The sequence below is a fragment of the Hippopotamus amphibius genome, chromosome 13 (assembly GCF_030028045.1).
Source record: "Hippopotamus amphibius kiboko isolate mHipAmp2 chromosome 13, mHipAmp2.hap2, whole genome shotgun sequence".
In the NCBI taxonomy this organism is placed as follows: domain Eukaryota; kingdom Metazoa; phylum Chordata; class Mammalia; order Artiodactyla; family Hippopotamidae; genus Hippopotamus; species Hippopotamus amphibius.
The window spans coordinates 77,069,983-77,090,235 of record NC_080198.1 but is presented as its reverse complement, the minus strand read 5'-3'; the positions used below and the strand labels follow the sequence as shown (position 1 = coordinate 77,090,235).

At 40.7% G+C, this 20,253-nt stretch overlaps 2 protein-coding genes across 6 annotated transcripts in view; one reads left to right on the top strand and one right to left on the bottom strand.

Moving 5' to 3' along the window:
• METTL14 (methyltransferase 14, N6-adenosine-methyltransferase subunit) overlaps positions 1-4,814 on the top strand; it is a 54,810-nt gene extending 49,996 nt beyond the window's left edge. For all 3 annotated transcript variants that reach the window (XR_009048777.1, XR_009048776.1, XR_009048775.1), the window contains one exon: positions 169-4,814. The gene's annotated coding sequence lies outside the window, so the exon portion shown is untranslated. The remainder of the gene's footprint in view (positions 1-168) is intronic.
• SEC24D (SEC24 homolog D, COPII coat complex component) overlaps positions 1-20,253 on the bottom strand; it is a 113,287-nt gene that overhangs the window by 2,929 nt on the left and 90,105 nt on the right. For all 3 annotated transcript variants that reach the window (XM_057705665.1, XM_057705668.1, XM_057705667.1), the window contains exons 14-22: positions 16,092-16,208; positions 15,145-15,315; positions 14,009-14,105; positions 13,735-13,880; positions 12,607-12,745; positions 11,696-11,814; positions 6,646-6,825; positions 5,025-5,216; positions 2,592-2,681 (exon numbers count right to left, since the gene is read on the bottom strand). In XM_057705665.1, the coding sequence (XP_057561648.1) occupies positions 2,592-2,681; positions 5,025-5,216; positions 6,646-6,825; positions 11,696-11,814; positions 12,607-12,745; positions 13,735-13,880; positions 14,009-14,105; positions 15,145-15,315; positions 16,092-16,208 (1,251 nt within the window). The remainder of the gene's footprint in view (positions 1-2,591; positions 2,682-5,024; positions 5,217-6,645; positions 6,826-11,695; positions 11,815-12,606; positions 12,746-13,734; positions 13,881-14,008; positions 14,106-15,144; positions 15,316-16,091; positions 16,209-20,253) is intronic.

Below are 20,253 nucleotides of genomic sequence, written 5' to 3'. Positions count from 1 at the left end.
CAAAATGGTCACTGCTAGTCTCCCTCCCGGCTTCCTGTGCACCCTCTCCATGGAGGGATGGCTAATTCAAGGGGTGTAAATCTGATATTCTACGGACCACGTTACCATGGCCTTACAGAATTATTGTACTTCAAAAGCCATTTTCATCTCTCATTGCCTGTTTCATAGGGAACAGATAAATGATGGCAGTCATTAGGATGGCCCAGAGAGAGTACGCTGAATGAGAGTTGAAGAGAGCCATGAATACTGCTTAGGAGAACAGCAACTCTCTTTAAGCGGCAGGTGAATGAAGAGAAACCAAAAGAAAAAGGTCAGTGAGAAAGGAGAAGAATCAGAAGAGTATGATGTCTTGAAAGAGACGAGAAATTTGCTGACAGAAGAGAAAATTGAGGAAAGAAGTAGTATTCGATCTTATAAATTCTGTAAGGGATTGAGAATAAACTGTCTTTAGCAATTTGACAGTTCACAGAAGACTGGAGAGATGGGAATAAGGAAATACAAGCAGTTTACATATGATGACTTTTCAGGAAGCATGGTGGGAAAATGCCTGCTGTGTTGCTAGTGTTCAGTACAAGTTTGTGGGATAAAATGAAAGGAAAAGGAAGCAGAATCTTGGAGAAGCAGCAGCTTCAAAGAAGGTAGATTGAACAGCTTGTAAAGAAGCCAATGAGGAAGGAGTAATCTGGAAAACACAAAAGGAAGAAAAGATAACTTGGAGCCTGGAGAACTGTGAGCAGGGCAGGACCAGAATTGATCAGTAAGGCATTTGAGTTATGTACTCTGGGAATACACTGTGATAGAAATCTTTTTTTCTTCCCCCACAAATGTAAGACTGTACCAACAGTGGGGTCTGAGAGGGCTGATTCTCTGAAAAACTAATTAGCATATAGCATAACCTACAAGGTAGCAGTGCCTCCTGGATTTGATTTTGTTATCCTTGACCCTTCTGTTGTAGCTTTCGCCTCCTAGTCAATCTTGACTGTTTCAAAGAGATTTAAAGACTCCTTAAATGTGTTTTCATTTCCTTTGTGTGGTCCATTTTCAAATGTTGGAGAAAAAGATGTAAAACTAAGGGCACTGGACTAAACAACCAGGGCTAGACCTGTGTCTGTTGTGACCTAGCTGTGCAATCCTGACCAAGTGAGTGAACTCCTTTGAGCCTCACTTTCTTATCTGCTAAATGGTGATGGACGGGGGCAGCTGAAAGGCTAGGGGTGGACCAGGTATCTCCTAGATCCCCTTAGGTCTTACATCTCTGGATTTTAGATTTTCAAATTCTTTATACAGATGATACCCCGAAAATGTCAAGGGGATTTTACAAACAACAGATAAGTTTGCAAGTGGCACATAAAAAAATCTGATTAACTATTCAAACTAAAATTATTTTATTATGTAATTGTTAATGTTTTATTTACATATCATATTTGGAGCTTACCCCAGATATTTTAATAACCAAAGCTGACATATCCTTGATAAGGGGTTATTGGAGCAGGTGGGAGAAAGCAGAGGAGAGGAAAGGGCTTCTTTCCCCCTGGGAGGAGGGGCTCCTGAGCACAAGGATGATCCCCATGTTTAGTGTGGCCTCTTCTGTGCAGGTGGGGCCAGATGCAGCTGCTGCTGCTGAGACAAAGGTGGACCATCCTTGCTGTGCATTCTGAAAACCAGTGGTCTTCAATTTGTGTTTGATAAGACCCTAAGATTTCACTACGTGTCTCTAGGGTGTTCAGAGAGTGTTGTGTGAAGAACATGTTTAGTTTGAGCCTTCTCTGCCATCTCTAGGTCCTGTCCTAAAACTGAACCCACGTAGTGATGTAAAACAGTTCTGGAAAGGTTTTATGTTCACCCAGATGTCCTAGAGATTATAAAGCTCTTTATTAGTTCAGTTTTCTTAAGTTCTACCTAAAGTTGATGTTTGCATGCGTGAGTACTGATGGCAAAGAATGTTGATATAAACTGATATCACATTTACGTTTCAGTGGGAAAATAGTCCCATAATACCCTGGCTCTTGTAGAGGCTCTTGTATAGGCTCAGGTAAGTATCCTGCACCTCTTAAGTAGTACAGTAATAGACCACCGTCATCTGTACATTCCACATTCCAGGAGACTCTAATATTGAGCTCGAGAAGGAAGACAGAGGTGAGTACTTGGGACTTAGCAACAAGGCATACTTTTCCTGAGCTGTAGACATTTTTAACTCTTTTACTAAAACTCGAAAAGGAGTCCTTAGAAGCACTAGAAAAACTAAACTTTTCAGAGAAAATAAATCAAAAACTGTAAAATTCAAATATAACAAATGTTCTGATACTTCTATAATTAATTTTAAACACTGAAAGAAAAGTCATTTCAAAGCCTGTTAATGTCAGTTGTTTCTAAGTTAATTCTTAGTAAGATAACCCATGGTTAACCCATGGTGATAGCTGTTTATTTTTGTACATTTGTGATTAACAGGTAGGTAGATATACTTATAGGTTAATGTGAGTTTTCTATCAAAAAATAAAGTTATAAAAATACAGGACATGCATTTTAAAAGCCTGTAAGGAAATTATAAACAAAACAAAAAAAAAAGATTTGAAAAAAGATCTCATTCTTACCTTCATTGAATATGGTCGCTTTTGTTGGATGACACCCATTATCATTCTGAGTGTTTGTGAGTATGGGTTTCCCAGCTCAGGCAATAATGTCTAAATTTAAGAAAAATCAAAGTTTAAGTTTCAGTATAATTTCTGACCTTTAGATAGAAGCAGAATGAGATTATTAGAATGTTAAAGTTAAAAAAACATGCTTCTAAACCGTATACTCAACTGTTGGCTTAGTTCATTTACCTAAAAACCAAAAATTTGAAAAAATGTACTAAAAATTGTTGATACGCATCAGCATGCATTTCCACCAGTGAACCCGCTTTTCAAAATAAAAATCCTTCCCTGGAATCTGATGCATGTATATCACTGAAATGACACAAAGGGTGTGTGTTTCTTTGGCAAAGGATGTGTCTGGCCCATTCACCATCATTTTAATCCCTTTGCAAGATGGGTGTTTCAAGGCTATGTTGTGCGAAAAAGGATACATTTTATTCCTTCAGTGGATCAGTTGCAGGACCCTGAGGCACCACCCCATTTGGAAAATGCCATCCACATACCACTCTTCCAACATTATTTCTCAAAGGGAATGTGGCCTCTTAGATTTCCCTGAAATCTGTTTAGTGGTATACAAAAGGTAACTACCCAGCTGCATGTGACCCCTGGGGGGTGTGCAAGATCTGTACTTAGATATCTTCCATTAAGACAGTAAAAGGCTAGTGTTTACTTCTGAGCAAGAAGATACCAAGAGCTAATACATCATCTTTGAGTTAGCTACTGAAAAAGTGAATTAGAATATTTTACCACAGTCACAAATCTCAGGAAAAGATCATGGCCATTGTTTTCCACAGGAGTTGTAAAAAAAAAAAGGGGGGGGGGGGCCAGGAAATACATTATTAATATTCACATTCCACTCCCTTTGTGTATTCTTTGACATTATTAAGATCTCTTTATTAAAAAAAAGATAAAGTATACTTCATATATATGTCTCAACGTGCCAACTGCCTCTAAAAAGAAAGCAACATTTGATTTTTGTTTTATGTTTTGAAGAAGGTTGAGAAGAGGTATGCTGACGTAAGCACAAACCAAGCAATCTGCCGCTTTGTGGTAGAGAGACTGCCCACTTCATATGTATATGCAAGTCAACAAATATGCACTAACATTTACTTTATCAATACACTGTGAAGTAAGAGGAGGCCTCCTTAAATTTTATATAAACATTCTTCACACTCATAGTTCTTTGCCCACTGAATTTTAATTTTTTATTTTTTAAAAACTGCATTTCTAATCCTTAATTTCAACCACATGCAGACATCTTACTATTTCTAAATCTTCATCTTAAAACTAGTCTCTTAATGGGATATGGACACCTTCAGTTCCCTTGAAAATATTTTTTTGACATTCATAATGGATATGCAGCTCTCTAAACTGACCACCCATCTATTTAGCCTGAAATTTTAATCCTGCCCCCTCCTCCAAGATGCTGTGTATCTACCTTCATACCATCTTGCCATAACACACATGAGCACTCAGGGAACAAACTATCTTCTGAGTTCTACATGTGAATTCATAAGGAATCCACTGTCAAGCAGAGTAAGGCAACAACCACCACAGTAGTGGTCCTCACACAATGGTCTGCAAAAAAGGTATGCGGTGTTGACTCTCAAACAAATTATAATTGCTGGTTTTCCTAATATACTTTAAAAATAAAGTCATTTGTATTCATTCCACATCAAACCTACAGTCTCTTTTGGAATAAGTGAAACGGGTGCGTAATCTGTTTTTGTGGGGTTATTATAGCTAAATATGTATGAAAGATTCTGGCATCCTTTTGAATATGCAGTTCAGCAGCAGGGATGAGCCCAGAGCATAAGAACCAAATTCACTCCCCACCTCTGCCACTTACTGCTGAGAGAACTTGTCTCTAAGCCTCATTTGATACATATGTGATTGACAACCAGTAATGACAGTAAATGATCTGGAAGTGTTGACAATCTCTCTCTCTTTCTCTCTCTCTCTCCTGGCCACGCCCCACGGCTACAGGATGTTAGTTCCTCGACCAGGAATCGAACCCAGGCCATGGCAATGAAAGCGCCAAGTCCTAACCACTGGACCGCCAGGGAAGTCACAAGACAGTCTCTATTAAAGTCATACATTTTGGTTATTGGATTATACTTTTTTTTTAAGAACTTTTATTGAGATACAATTGACATACAATAAACTGCATATATTTAAAGTGTACAATTTGATTTTTTTCTTATTAGTAATGTATATATATACTTTATACAAATAGCTTTATACTAGCTGATTATTCATCAAAACATGAAATTTACTTATATAGAACCACATGCCTTATTGTTTTCTCTTCTTTATAATACATAGTTGCACATGAACAAAAAACAGTTAAGAATTTGTATTTACTACAAAACGAAGAAAAAATATACTTACCGTATCTGTGTTAACATGTGCAAAAGATGGCACATTAAATACTCCTTGGATGAGTTCTGGTGGGCTGCTTACTCCCAACCATAAGAACATGTTCAGACCATTAGCCAATAGGAATATTCCTTCTTCTGAAAGACGGGTCTCAGAGCAACGGATAGCAGCAGGTAATGTTGTGCTCTTGACATCTAATGTGTGCTGTGCAGGCAAAGGCAAGAGAGTCAGAGGCTTCCTCTAGCTTCCCCTCCTTCCTTCCTCTCTTTTCCTTTCCCCTCCCTCCCTTTTCCTTTCCCCTCCCTCCCTTCCTTCCAGTACATATTTAATGAGTTCCTACTATCTACTTGTCCTATCTACCACTATCCTACTAGTCATTAGACAATAATCCCTGCCTTGTAGAGTTGACCATTTTCTGGAGGGAAGAAGGGACAACAAATAAGTTAAATATATAGAAGTTTAGATGGTGATAAGAGTTATGAAGAAAAGAAGCAGAAAGTGGGATAGGATATGTCAGTGGTGGTGGTGGTGGTGGTAGTGCTATAGTTTTAAATAGGGGACAGGAAGGCTTGATGAGAAGATAACATTTGAGTAAAGACCTGAGGAGATGAGCGGAGGGCCATGATATCTGGGGAAGAGCATTTCAGATGGAACAACTGGTGCAAAGGTCCTGAGGCAAGAGCTTATCTGGGATGTTCAAGGATCAGCAAGGAGGCCAGTGTGGCTGGAGTGGAGTGAGAAAGGGGAGAGTAATAAGATGAGTCAGACAGGAGACCAGGGCAGTAAGAACTCTGGCTTTTACTGAAATGGGAAATCCTGGAGTGTTCTGAGTAGTGGAGGGACATGAACTGACAATTATTTTAACAGGATCGCTCTAACTTCTGTGCCAAAAACAGACTGGAGGGGCAAAGGTGCCAGCAGGGAGACGTGTCAGGAGGGACTGCAGTGGTCCACAGAAGAGGTGGTTATGCTTGAGTCTGGGTCGTGACAGGGGTGAAAAGTGTCAGCCTCTGGATATTCTTGGAAAGGAGAGCTGGCATGTTTGCCGACGGATGAGATGGGGTGGATGAGGAGGAAAGCAGCCAAGGGTGACTGTAGGACGTCGGTCCTGAAGAACTGGAAGGAGGGAGGGATAGTAATGGAGACGGAGAAGGCTGCAGGAGAAGCAGGCGTGGGAGGTGCAAGCAGGGCTCGGCTTAAGATGCCCCTTAGGTGCCCACGGAGAGACGCTCGGGAGGCGACAGGGACAGACACATCCAGAGTTCAGGGCAGTGGTACGGCTGGAGATAGGAACTTATATATGGCACGAAAGGCAACACATATCAGTTGCCTTTCATGCCATTAGGTTCTTCAACAACTTATTGGCTGACTTTTCAATCGGCCTATTGAACTGCAGATGTCCAATTTGGGAATGAGGCAGGAACTCCTCAGGTCCGCCCACCAGCAACACCGCTACCGTGAGCGCGGGTTGAAGCGCGGCTCACCCAGCGCCTTGGCTCTCAAGCCCACACTGCACATTATGCCTCTTAAGTTTCTTGTTAAGAACAAGATGTTTCAGGTATAACGTGTGGGAAAAAGCAAAATATGGTTCCCTGCCAGTCTCCTAGGAAACGTGCCACCGCAGTGTGCTTACTATTGGCAGAAGCTGTGGGTAGAAGAAGAGCTGAGAGTCGGCCACACCCATGGTCATGACCAGCTGCCTCTGGTAGGCCCGCTCGTCCGTAGAGATCTCTGGTCTGCTGAGCAGCACACAGTTTTTTAACAAACAGTTCATGTACACTGGCAATACTTTCATGGAATCTGGTAAAATAAGCTGGGAGAGAGAGACGTGGGTTTTAGATGCTTGGTCTTTACTGAGAATCAAGACCCGCCGCACCTTACCTGTAAAATAGAAACAACATTTGCTTTTGAGGTTGTGGAAGGGATTAAATGGTAACCCATGTAAAGCACCTGCAGCAGAGAAACTGGCTCAGAGTAGGTGTTCAGAGAGCGGCAGGTGGGGGTATTTTCTCCAGCGCTCCAACAGCTTGGCGTAGTGCTTCTCAGCACAGGGCACCGCCCAGGAATGCCATCCTGGCCCTGCCTCTCAGCAGGGGTGTGAGGCTGCACGAATCCCTTCCCCTCTCTCTTCTAAAAATGGAATATAGCACCTTCCACTTCATGATCGAGGGGTTGTTAGGAGGATTAAGTTACTTTCAATTTGTGAAGCACTTATAATAGTGCTGAACATACAGTATCATATAGGTGTTTATTAAATAAAATGAAATAGTTATTTCCTGATCTGTATTACCAGCTTCTACCTCGAGTTCAAGAACAGCATTTCCAACAAGATATCTCTTTATGCTCTTCATGCATCTTAAACTCCGTCACAGACTCATCAGACATTGAATGAGTGCCACCACGTCCCAGGTCTATCAAAGTATCAAAGACCTACAGAGGAATGAGGCATAGTCCACATGCAAGATGTCTAACGTCCACTGAGGATGATACCCATATAAATAGATAAACCATAACAAGGAAGTTGCAATACTGTGTGTAGAGACTAAAACTGGAAATGCCTCATGAATTTATTAGCTGTGTCACTACTGAATGATAACAGGAAAAATCAAACTCCTACAATTCCACAAACATGTTCTTCCTCTTACGTTTCCTATTTTAGATACTAGAACTACCAGATGAACCCTAATTTCATTTTTTCTTTACCTTCAATTAGTACATGAATTCCTTCTATTCCACCTTTATAATCCACCTATACCTTCTCCTCCAGCCTCTCTTTGGCTCCCGTGACTTCATTCTGAGTTCATTCTAAGTGCCTCAAAGTACCTACCATAATGTGAGGCTCCAAATAATAACACAATGAAGCAGTTCTAAACACAACTTGATGGGTAAAAAAATTACAAATAATTTGTAATTTGTAAAATTGCAAGTAATCTGCCTGTGTGTTTAACCTTCTTCCCAACTCAATTTTATAAATATGGCGAAGAATCAAGATTGACTGATCTGGGTGTCACTTGCTTCCATTTAACAGTAGGTCAGTGGACAACGAAATATCTAAAAGAGAAGTATGCACAGGAGATAATGATCATCTGCAAATAGAAACAGCCGGTCTATAAATTCATGATTTCTTTTTAGCTTTCTATCTTAATCTTGAAAAAGAATATTCACTTATCAGAATCCACACCAACAAGAAAATTTCCCTCAGGGCTCTGTTTGGATTTATTCCTCAACTTAAATCCCTTTATCATAGGTCTCTCCTCATGATCTACTGAGTAAGGAGTGTGTAAGACAGAACTTCATAACTCGTTCAGGAAAAAATATTTCAGAACAATTCTACTTTGTTTTCCTTCTCAACTTTTACCTCCTTTCAAAGAACCAAAGACAGTTAAATGAATGCATGTTTCCTCATATAAGGAAACACCCTGTTCTTGTAATTTTTTTCTCAGGCGTAAAATTTTTTTCTTTCTGTAAGTTGAGGAATAATCAATGTCCGACATTCTACTAGTTTCAGGTATATAACGTGGAACTCATAACTGTATATACTGTGAAGTGATGACCACAATATATCTAGTTAATATAATCACCATGCAAAGTTACAGTTTTCTTTACTTGTGATGAGACCTTTTAATATTCACTCTCAGCAACTTTCAAATATGCAGTACAATATTAACTAGCGTTGCCATGCTGTACATTACAATTCCATGACTTAATGATTTTATAACTGAAAATACGTACCTTTGGAGCCCCGTCCCCCTCTTTGCCCACCCTCCACCACCCCCCACCCCCACCCCTCTGGCAACCACCAGTCTGTTCTCAGTATCTATGAGCTTGGTTTTTGTTTGTTTAGAGTCCACACATAAGTGACATCATGTGGTATTTGTCTTTCTTTGTCTGACTTCTTTCACTTATTTGGGTGTTTCTATTTGACAACATATGGTACTGGAATATGTATTCAGCCAAGGAAAATTCGGATTAAAAAAAAAAGAAAATCATTATCCAAAGGGATAGGACACAGATCATGGTCATATTTCAGAGCCGTGTGGCCCCAATACTATTTCTGGGCTAATTACCACTTAGGCATCTTAGATGTTATGGATTGAGAATGTTCATAGAGTCCCACAGAGACGCATATATGTATAGTTTTTTGAATATTATCTTGCAATTCACTGGTTGCTCCTCATTCATCAGCTCATATTGAGACCGTTTAGAGATGTTGTCCTAAACGCCACAAAGGTGAGCTTGGTCCATGATGACACTATCAGGACTAAGAAGTCTGACTAGAGGAGACTGGATCCTAGAGGGCAGGGGGAAGAGAACAGAGGAGGTAAGAAGGAAATGCATAATAAAGAAGAAAACTGGTGTTGGGGGAAGACAACAGAGAGACAGTGTTTCTGAGGTGGTGGAGAAAATGTGGCAACAGATCAGTACTTAAAACCTTTCCCCACCTTCCTGATCTTTTCCGTAAATAACGAAATTATCTCAGGGGAGAAAAGGTGTGAGTGAGGAGGGAGTGGAAATTCATGAGTCCAGTTTGATTGAATTTGGAGAATTCTTCTCTCCTTTTAGTTTTGAAGTAACAGATGTAATAATGAAAAAAAAAAACACTATTACTTTGCAATTAAGGTCATGTGACTTGCCTTTTAAAGTCAATGTACTCCATATGATGTAATATATTTAAGTGCAGAACAGTGAGTTGTTAGATTTAATAAAAAAGAACCTACATTGCTTATATAAGCTTAAAAATTTGTTTTAATGTTGTTTTTAACCCAGCATCAATCCTATTACCCCCCGAGTGGATGTCTCCTTAAATTTTACACCTTAAGCACCTCCTTTGCATCAACCTAGTCCTGGCCCTAGCAAGTCAGTAAAAGCCTATCTCCTGAGGTCCATTATCATATAATCCAAGTATATAGCTCCTTAGCAGTCTTGCTTGGATCCAGGAAACTGGGCTCTACAGTAAAATACTGGAATTCCTTTATGAATTTCTCCATGCAAGTTATTTCTTGCAAGTGAACTATGGAAAGCCACCAAATATGAAGTTACATTCTCTGAGGAGAACCTCAAGTCCAGCCATTCTGTTTTTAAAATTAAATAATGGTATATTTTAATGTATTATTGTTACTAGCAGTTTTATAATCTCTACATTTTCCCCATTCCATGATGGGTAATCCTAGGTTAAAGGTACACTTGAAATGTGCTAATGGAGAAAGACAAATCTCCAAAAGAGCAGGAATAATCTTTATCAACCTTTTCAGGAAAAAACTGGCATCATAATGTTGTTACTCCAGAAATAAAGCGTGCAAAGAGATGATCTAGTAGTAGAGGCAAAGCTTTTAACTTTAAACCAGAAGGCACCGACCAGTTTTATTTCTTCCCTTAAATAGGCAACAGATTTATTTTTAACTTAAGGTCTCTGAGTCCAATTGTTTTAGCATTAGCAAATAAACTTCCTGCAAGGACACTAACTGTACCTGTTCTTCTTCAACAAATCCTTCTGAAGTATGAGACACTCCAGAGACAGAGTGATGTTTCCAGAGCTCCAAAACAAATAGTAAAACTGGGGAGTAAAGTGGTCATGGTTGGACTATATCCAGGTGCACCTGGGGGACTTTATATAAATTAAACACATGCTCTGAACCAGGACTGATGCTGGAGTTTGCTAAAGTGGCAAGTCCTCTGAATAATAAAGAGAACTAACTTATACAGATTTAGGAGCTGCTTTCGTGATTATCAACAGGAGATGAAAGAATGGATGGCGACTTTAATCTCTCTGGACAGCACAGAAAGGAATTTTTGTGTCAAGTCCAAGCTAATGACTATGTTTGTTTTAATTTCCTTCGTTACCCAGATTATGAATTTGGCCCCCAGATGTATCTGCACTCTTGCTGCTGCTGAAGGATTGCTTTGGGTGGAGTTTCAGATGTTGCTGTCGACAAGGAATTAACCAGAAAGTTTTCCCATCTGTTGCTCACTGTCTTCTCTTTAATCCAAATTCTATACTCAGATATTCAAATACATAACAATGAAAAACATCACTGAGCTTTGATGGGGAAGAATATGAGAAAGAGAACAGATGCAAAAATAAACGTGGATGTGAGGTTCTATCTTTTTTCTTTTCTTTTTCTCTCTTTTTTTTTTTGCATGTGTGTATTTCATTTTTATCAGAGAGAGTCAGGTTTATTTAAAGGATCTTCTAAAATTTCAATTTACTTAATGACAGCCAGAGACCATTTTTTCAAAACTCCTCATACCTATTATTAACTTTTAAATACAAAGAACTCCAAAAACTTATAAATTGTATTTATGTTTTTAAAATATAAAGGAGTCATTACTGCCCTGAGTTCATGTCAACTTTGACTTTCATTTCATAACGCAATATCCATCTTCATATGCAAAAGAGAACCCCATTTATATTCACATTTCTTACATATAACATTCTTTTGTTTATACATAACGTGGTGACGGTTAATCCAATATGCACACACATTTTTGGGTTCATGCATCTTGTAAAGCCACTAAGTTTTTTAATGTTGGCTATAAAAATACCAGTCCCCCAAAATGGCATTTTCAATCTTGGTTGTATGGTTTACTGTACAGCATCTAAGTGCCTGGAACATCATAAGCCTTTACGAGCAGAACGCTGAATGAACAAGTAGGTGTTTGTAACACTTTAGCAGGTAGCTTACCTGGCTGGCTGCAGATGGACTAGCACAATTCTTCCGGTAACAGGCCAACATGTGGGCGGTCTGATTAACCAGAATTTCCCTGATGACCTTCAAGGGCTGGTGTAGAACTGCTTTAAAAGCTATTTGCACAAAACAATGAAAAGGGCATCAACGGTGTAGCTCAGAAAGTGATCCCTTCAAATAATAATAAAAAAAAATTGCTATTATCTTCAGACCACTCAGCAACGAATAACAGCAATGAAAAATGTTCATGTCGTGTGCTAATGCTCTCCTCTTGACTAAGTATGATAATTTAGCCAATGAAGAACAACAGCCTACCCATAACAAAAGGCAGGTAACTGGTCTAGATTTTCCCTCAGAATATTAGAAACAGAGCTACACACAGAGAAAAGAAAGACCAGTTTACTACCTTCTGGTGTTCTGAATTCCTCTGGGCTGGACTGCTCTTCTAAACCTTAGTGTAGAATTTCAGCTGGGGTTTGCAGCAGGGAGGGGAGAAGGAGCCAGAAAACCCCCACCTCAGGCCCCTACCATCTCCTGATTATCTTGGTATGGATAAGCGAATTCAGTCTCACCTGAGGGACCATCGTCCATTATCCTCGTGTGCCAAAGGGCACACGCACATACCGTAACGAGTCTAAGTATCACCTGCCTCGATTTTAACTCGGTCCCATGGGAAAGAAACTTTAAACAAAACTGGATAGTACAGGCCCGACTCAGTGCTCTCCTTAACAGTCGAGAGTTGGAGATGCTGACTGTTCTCCTTCACCCTCTGCTTTTACCAATTCTGCATTTACCCACCAAAAGGCTGCACCACCACAGGACCTTCAGCGACTAACTCGATCAACCCACAAGGCCTGCCTGCATCACTAGGCAAGGTATGCTGCACGCCAGGATTAGCAGAGTATTACCTGACTTGGCGAAGAAGTTGATAAGGGCGTCTGTCTCGCAGCTCTTATAAAGGTCAGCCAACTGGGAGCTGCAGTTCAAGCCCAGATTGTGAATCCGAAGTCTTCTCTGCCCGCTGACCGTCGTGTACAGCACGGCACACTGCAGAGGCCACATCGAGGGCACATGTTTTTCTGGTTAACATATTCACTCACGCTAGCCTGATCTTATTTACATTTACAGAACAGTGTGTACAGCTAAAAGACCTCTAAACTTTCCCACAGGATTTTTTCTATTATTGCTAAAGACTAAACAACACACATGTGAGGTATAATGCCCAGTCATACACTGGGTTTCCATGTAGCATTTCACTGGCTTAAATTTAAGCTTTAATAGGGCTATTCACGTGCAAATATCTGTTTGCATTTCCACAACTAGTCTACATTTCCTAGCTCAGATTTTATTACCAGGGATTCAGGTCCAGAAATAATACCTTCATGTTCTCACAGCCCTCCTCAAGGCTCACTTCCATTAAAAAACAGACAACTAGCTTTGGTGATGTACTTAGGTTTTTATACTGTTGATATATGCATACATTTCAAAGATGCAAACAAGTAACCATTTCCCCAAATAGGTGTGATTTAAAAATAAACAGAGTTCTTCCTCAACTTGATGCCAACCTCTTTCCCTTCTTTCAGGGTGATGCTCGTGTCTGAAAGCTATGACCATTAGAACTTCTGTTTTAATTCCAAGTCTCCATTGCTTCTAGTTAATCTTATCTGCTACAAAGCCAAATCCTATTGATACTTTCTTCTGATATGATAACACCTCTCAGCATGGTGTCTGCCACACGGCAGGAGTGCAGCAAACCAGTGAATGAATAGGTACTGATGCCTGTCATTCTGACCTCAAGTCTGCGAGGCTCTCATGCAAAGTCATATATAATCGTTACTTCATAGAAATAGCATATATGAATCAGTGTATGGAAAATATACCACAAAGCGCTCTAATCTACGGACTTTTGCCTTCAGAGAAATGGAGCTGAATTTCTTTATGGAGAGACTAACACGGTTGATGGTACTGGAGTCTCCCCACTGATTACGGTCACTAACAAACTACAAAGCAAAAGATGGGAATACATTTTAAATCACCTGGATTAAGGCTCCACTGTCTTCACTGAGTTTGTCATCATGCTTGAACTCCACGGTCACTGCCTTGTCACAGTCAATGGCTGCCATCTCTATATCGGTGGTGTTGTTCATGTAAATACCACCAAAGAAGTCAGTGGCTCTGAAACCTAAGGATGAGGGAAAAAGGGAAATTTTGCTTCTCCCGGTTTTACTGTTATTTTTTTTGTTGGCCTGTATTAGTTTGAAGAGGAAACAATTATACAACAGAGACCTGAAAAATAGAAATGAAAAGTACCTGTGCTGGTACGAACCCTCATAATAGCATCAAATCCTATTTTCTTCTCAATATCATTTCTGAGGTCATTCAAAAATTGTTGGCTGTCCAAGTGCACCTAAAAAATAAAGTATGATCATGCCCACCAGGTGGCAGTAAAATACTTAAAATGGCAATACTTTTTTTTAAAAAAAAACCTTGATTAAAACCTACTTTATCCAGAAATCTTAGAAAGGGTTCTGAAAGCTTTTTCAATGTTATTTCATTTATAATCTTGGGTCTAATCAAATCCCTTATCTAGCTTATAATTATGCAGTGAGGCAATTAAAAATAACTGCATTCATCAAAATAAAGATAGACAATGGTGAACATTCATCATTTATGTTGGGGAATACTTGTTCCCACTCCATGTTTCCCTGTGGAGGTTCATAAATTAGAGGCAACTCCCGCCCCAAACCCTTCTCCTCAGGTGAGGGCAGGTGACGTATCTAACTTCTAAGTTTGGGAAGAGGAACTGGGTGGGCATAGCTCGGCCTCTCCTGCATCCTCCTTCTGGGGAGGCAGCCTGCCTGCAGGAGGCACACATTTCCTGGCCCTCAATATGGTAGCTTGCAAAGAGCAAGGGTCCACAGGAGAAGCCTTTATCTGTGCCCACCTTGTGCCTGGGTGTAAAGTTTGTCTCATGGTGGGGAAAAACACTAGCAAGCCCACTTGCCCGCAGACCTAAGTCCGTTCCAGTGCTGACACTTTGATCATCTCTTGACTCTCTCAGTTCAGGCTTGGAAGAGAGGGGTATAATGAACTGACCACCCCAAGTCATAACAATTTAAAACAAATATATGGTCTCTTTTAAAAAAAACAATATCTTAAATTATTTAATGTAAAATATCAAATTTTTATATTAAATATATTTCCCCCCAACATGGACGCTTACATTGATATTCAACTGTGAGGCTGAATGAGCTCAATCTGTTGCCATAACTTCAGGAGCAGGAAAGCAATTCTTAACCATCTGTCCATCCTTTTCCATGGGCTCCAGGATTTACATTTGCCAGCTGCCCACGAGGGGGCGCAACCTAGCTTGCTCAGCCTAAGATCTAAGCAGCAAAAGGAAACTGGCAGTGGAAACCCGGGGCCAACAAATTGCTGGCCTTTACCTGGAAATTGTTGTATTTGTAGAGGGTCCCTCCCGTGAGCTGAGGCACGAGACTCAAGGAGGCCACGTCCACGTACTGACTGGGGAAGAGGAAGAGCGTCACGCAGCAGCCGTGAGCCACGCAGTCCTTGGCCAGACAGTCGTAGACGTTTGTCTGGGGCTGGAAAAGTATCTGAAGGAAAAGGTGCACGAGGGGAAAAAGAAAACCACATAATGCTTCTGGTTTCTGTTTTTAATTTCTATTGAATTCTTACTGAAGTTTGTGAAATGAATTTGTTTTCCAGTTAAGTGACAGAGAAGAAGTCAGCCGTGGTCGTCCGCAGCGCAGCGGCCACGCGCGGAGCGGCCCACGTGCCAGGCGTGTGCCACGTGAAGTACCCGTACGCGGGCAATGTTATCTGAGCCTCCGACTCTGAGGAAGCTCACGTTTAGTCCTCCCTTCACAGACTGAGATGAGGCAACTTGTCTGCTGCCATGTGCCTGCGGCTGGGTCCCTACCTCATGGTTTATCCTTCCCCCTGACTTGTCCCCATGGCTACACGGCCAGAGGGTCTGAGCAAAGCAGGCACCTCTGCTTCATGCCTCAGGATGCTGTCACACGGGGCCGTCCACTACACTCGCCCTCCACCTTCATCTTCTTTCTGCATTTCCCATTTCTTCCATTCCCAGAACAGCCTTATCACCCAGTCTCTTACACAGATTATACATGAAAAAAAGTTTGAGACCTTATCTTATTGTAGGTATATTTCAGACACCAGTTTTTCTAGGAATAGACAATTTCCTAAGTTATTTGCAATTCAAAATCTTCCTACACTACACAATGTCCCGGACTTATACATTACATTTAGCGTCTCCCCTTTCCTACACAAAGCACACACTCCCTCTCTCTTTATTCCCTTTTAAGAACTGACATATGGACACTTCAAAGGGCAACTGTTTTACAAATACCTTCTCTTTGTCCGTATTAATCAGTTTTTTGTCATCTCTGTTTTTGAGCTTCCCTGGTGCTTCGGCAGTTGGCAAAGAGGAATGGAAGATGAACAGCTTCCCGGGACAGTCTGCGGCCTGAAAGGAAAAAAAAAGTCTTGAGTGGGAAAGTTTTATTTTAAGGGACTCAGAAAAATAAAAGTACTTTCTATGAGCCAAGCACTGTATACATCTCATTAATCCTCACAATAACCTTGTGCCTTATATAGATTGGGAAACTGAGGCTCAGGGAGGCTAAGTGATTTGCCTAAAGTCACACAAGCCAATGATTCTTTTTTTCTTTTTTTTTTTTGGCCACGCTCTGCACTATGCAGGATCTTAGTTCCCTGACCATCCCTGACCAGGGATAACTCTCGGGGCCCACAGCAGTGAAAGCACCAGGTCCTAACCACTGGACATTTAGGGAATTTCTAAAAGAGCCAATATTTACATGTAGGTCTCTATACCATGATGCTTTCAATATCTATTAGAATGATGTGTCCAAGTAAAAATGCTTTCTCATTTAGCCAACAGTCGTCTTTCAGGACCAGGTAAATCCCCTGATGACAGGATTCCCAGGATTATGATGCAACAGAAGCTCTTCTTTGAAACCATTAGCAAACACAGATTAAAGCTAAAGTGGTACTTCAAGGAAGAATGTACAAGAATGCAGTGGCGTTGTGGCAACAGCAGACATAAGGAACCAGTTCTCAGGCAAGATGACAAAAGGAAAAACTGTGGGATCAACATCACACTATCTGTAGTCCCCAGGCAGCAACAAAAAGCCCAGGTAGACTCCATGAAAGTCAAGCCAGCATTAAAAATATTTAAAGTCATCACTACTGGCCACACAGCAAAGACAAGACAGGCACTTACGGACATTCCATGATTCAATAAACTGCCCCTCTTCAATCGTGCTCCCTCCAAACCACCCGGGCACACACTGTTGCCTTGAAATAAAGGCAACAGCTCTGATCACACAGGTGGCTTTTCTCCTTAAGACCCCTGAAGGCTTTCCATTATAGGATAAAGTCCACATTCTTTTATTTGGGAGCAGGAAGGCCGGGGAAACAGTGAGATGTGTTGCTATCAACATTCACTGTGTGCAGCTCTGCACCAGACCCTTCACACACATGTCTTATTTAATACTCACAACCTGGTGATGAAGGTAGTATTGTCTCATGTTAAGGATAGGAAAACTGAGGCTCATCCGGTTTGGCTGAGGTCACACAAGCCTGTGAACAACAGTTTCAAGGCCCTTTGGAGTTTAGTCTGAATCTGTCTTTCCAGTCTAATCTTCTCACCCCTGACCATCCCCTGCATTGGAAGTTTCAGCCACACAAGCTTCTTGCTTTCCTGGAATACATCACGTGCTTCACACACCTCCAATCTCTGCACATTCTGTTCCCTCTGCCTGGAATCCATCTCTCCCTTTCCTTGCCTGGAGCTGCTGTTTGCAAAGATGGGTTTTAGCGGCACACACTGGTGTGCCTGGGTCAGCTGAAAGATGTGTTGTGAAGTCATTTGCTACCAACAAGAAGGTACTTGGGTTTGTGAATAACTTCCTTAAAAAACAAATGAAGAGAATTCAAGGTTAGCCCTGCCCTAACATGTCTCACCGAGTGACATTCTGATATGCTTTGTGGAGCGGGTCCCAGAGGTGGGGTCCCAGCTGACACCCTGGGAAGGGTGTGTAACCCATGCCCCGTCTTGTCTTTGCTATGAAGCCAATAGTGAGCAGTGACTTTATTGTTGCCCGAGTCTTTTACTGAAAATTTCTGATACTTACAGTATTAATAAGAAGGAAGGCAAGGCTGAATGAAGAGCATGGGCAGTGGCTGACCCTCCCTGTGTGTACACAGTGCATAGGAGATGCTGTCAACACTTGGGCCAATAATGACAGTGACCAATGACCAAATTCAAGTAAAATTTCCAGTAATACTGATAATAACATGTTAAAGTGTTTGCAATTCTATGACAATTTTTTTCATTCCTATCACTTTTACTATTATGAAGGTACTTTTTGTTTGCATTCAAGTAGCAAAAAAGGTATAAAGCTTTTCTTAAAAGTCTATCTTCTCCCTGATTTTTTGTGCCTCACCGGCCCAATTCTCCTAAGGAATTCATTGTCAAAAATTCTTCTATCCATCTAGATCTTCTCTATTCACAGAAGCACTGTAACTTTATACCACAGTCGTTAAGAGCATGGGTCCTAGTTCCCATCTGCATGGGTTAGAATCCCAGCCATTTTATGGGGGAAATCATTGTCATGGTTTTTTTTTTTTTTTTTTTTTTTTTTTTTTTGGCACACGGGCTTAGTTGCTCCGCGGCATGTGGGATCTTCCTGGAGCTGGGATCGAACCCGTGACCTCTGCATTGGCAGGCAGATTCTTAACCACTGCGCCACCTAGGAAGCCCCCAGCCATTTTATTAGCTAAGTGACATTGGGCAAAATATTTAACTTCTCTAAGCCTTAGCTACCTAATTACATGACATAGGAAAAACAGTAACTACAAAATATTCTTGAGAGAATTCAACGACCGAGGACATGATATTAATCATCATTACACACACGATTGCCTAGTTAATATTACCTATGGAGTAAAACTCTGAAGGAAAAAAAAAAACAAAGTACAATATTGAAAAAAATAAAGAAGCCATATTTATCTTTTTTTCCTTCTATAATTGCTATTAATTTCAGATTTATAATTTCATTAATCACATCCTCATAAAATCTTTTATAGGTAGCAATAAAAGAGCTCCTATGGCACTATATGCTTTATTTCCCTACAAAATTTATGTTTTTACCAAAATTTGATTGTGCCCACATAAGTGCATCATATAGGCTTAGATGAATGACATTTCATTCTTATGTTGATGGAAACAGGTTGAGAAAGTCTTGCCAAGATAACCCATTGCTCAAAATCTGGCTCCAACGTCCTTTCCTCTGAGAGACGTGTTATTATCACCCTCAGCAGAGCTGGTTGACTCTATGTCCCCACTCTGCTCTGTAGATAAGACTTTTCTAGAATTAATGACACTGTGTCACAACTTTATGTATTCCACCGTCTTCCATGGATCACAGGCTCCATGAAAAAAGAAGGACCTTGATTTTTCTACAGTGTGTTTGTCCAACCCCCTTACCCCCCACCCCAGGTCTGGTGCCTCTCACGCTATAGATGCTCCATACATTTTCGTGGAAGGAATGTTGTGATGCATCATCTTGAAACCAAATTAAGCATATATTAAGACAGCTGAAAGATAAATTCCCCCCACCTAATGATGTATTTGAAGCACAACCACGAAAGGCCATTTCCCTCCAACTTTTTGCCAAATCCTATTTATCTAGCTTTATGGGGGAAGTAAGAGCTAACTTAGAAAACTGTTCTGAGGCCAACTGAAAAGACAAAGCCAGAAATTCACATATAGTTGAGTTATGGGTGTCAGATTTTGAAAGAGATGCAGATTTTGAAAGACTCTATGGAAAAAAAGACACGAAGCGTACGAGGCTGTGGACACGTACAACAGAAAACAGGGAATCGAAACCTTTAGCTGGCTAGTTTGAGGGCTTTTGAGAAAGTATGCATCTGAACTTTCCAAACAGTCCCTCTTGATCTTTGTCACAAATTAGCACATGTTTTATGTTAGTTTTTGTCTACTCTCTTTGCTTCAAAAAGTTTACTACAGCTAATTATATATAGATTTTACTTGGCATCTATCTGATAGAAAGTAAAGCTATAATTCAAATGGGGGAGTCCAGTTCTAAAATGTCTCCACTTGGACACAAACAAAAAACACTGCACTTTGATGTGCTTTCAGTTTCTCCTCCCACCCACAGAGGATGAGACTCAGCTCTGGTCTCTTGTGCATAATACCCTGAGCTATTCCTCTGACCTCTCACAGTCCTGGACTTTCCAAAGTTACTCTTTGTTCTCCTCCCCCACACCTTTTTTTTAGGGGGAGCAGGGAATACAAGCAATAAACATCAGGTCCTGTATTACAGAGTCACAGCTCTTCTACACCCTAAGCAACTCAGAAGCAGGGACAGTAGTCCTCACATTTTCTTACAAAACACAGGCAGTTAATCAATCTTGCTGCTGATTGAAAGAACAAGTGAATTAATGATGTGGTCTCTTCAATATTT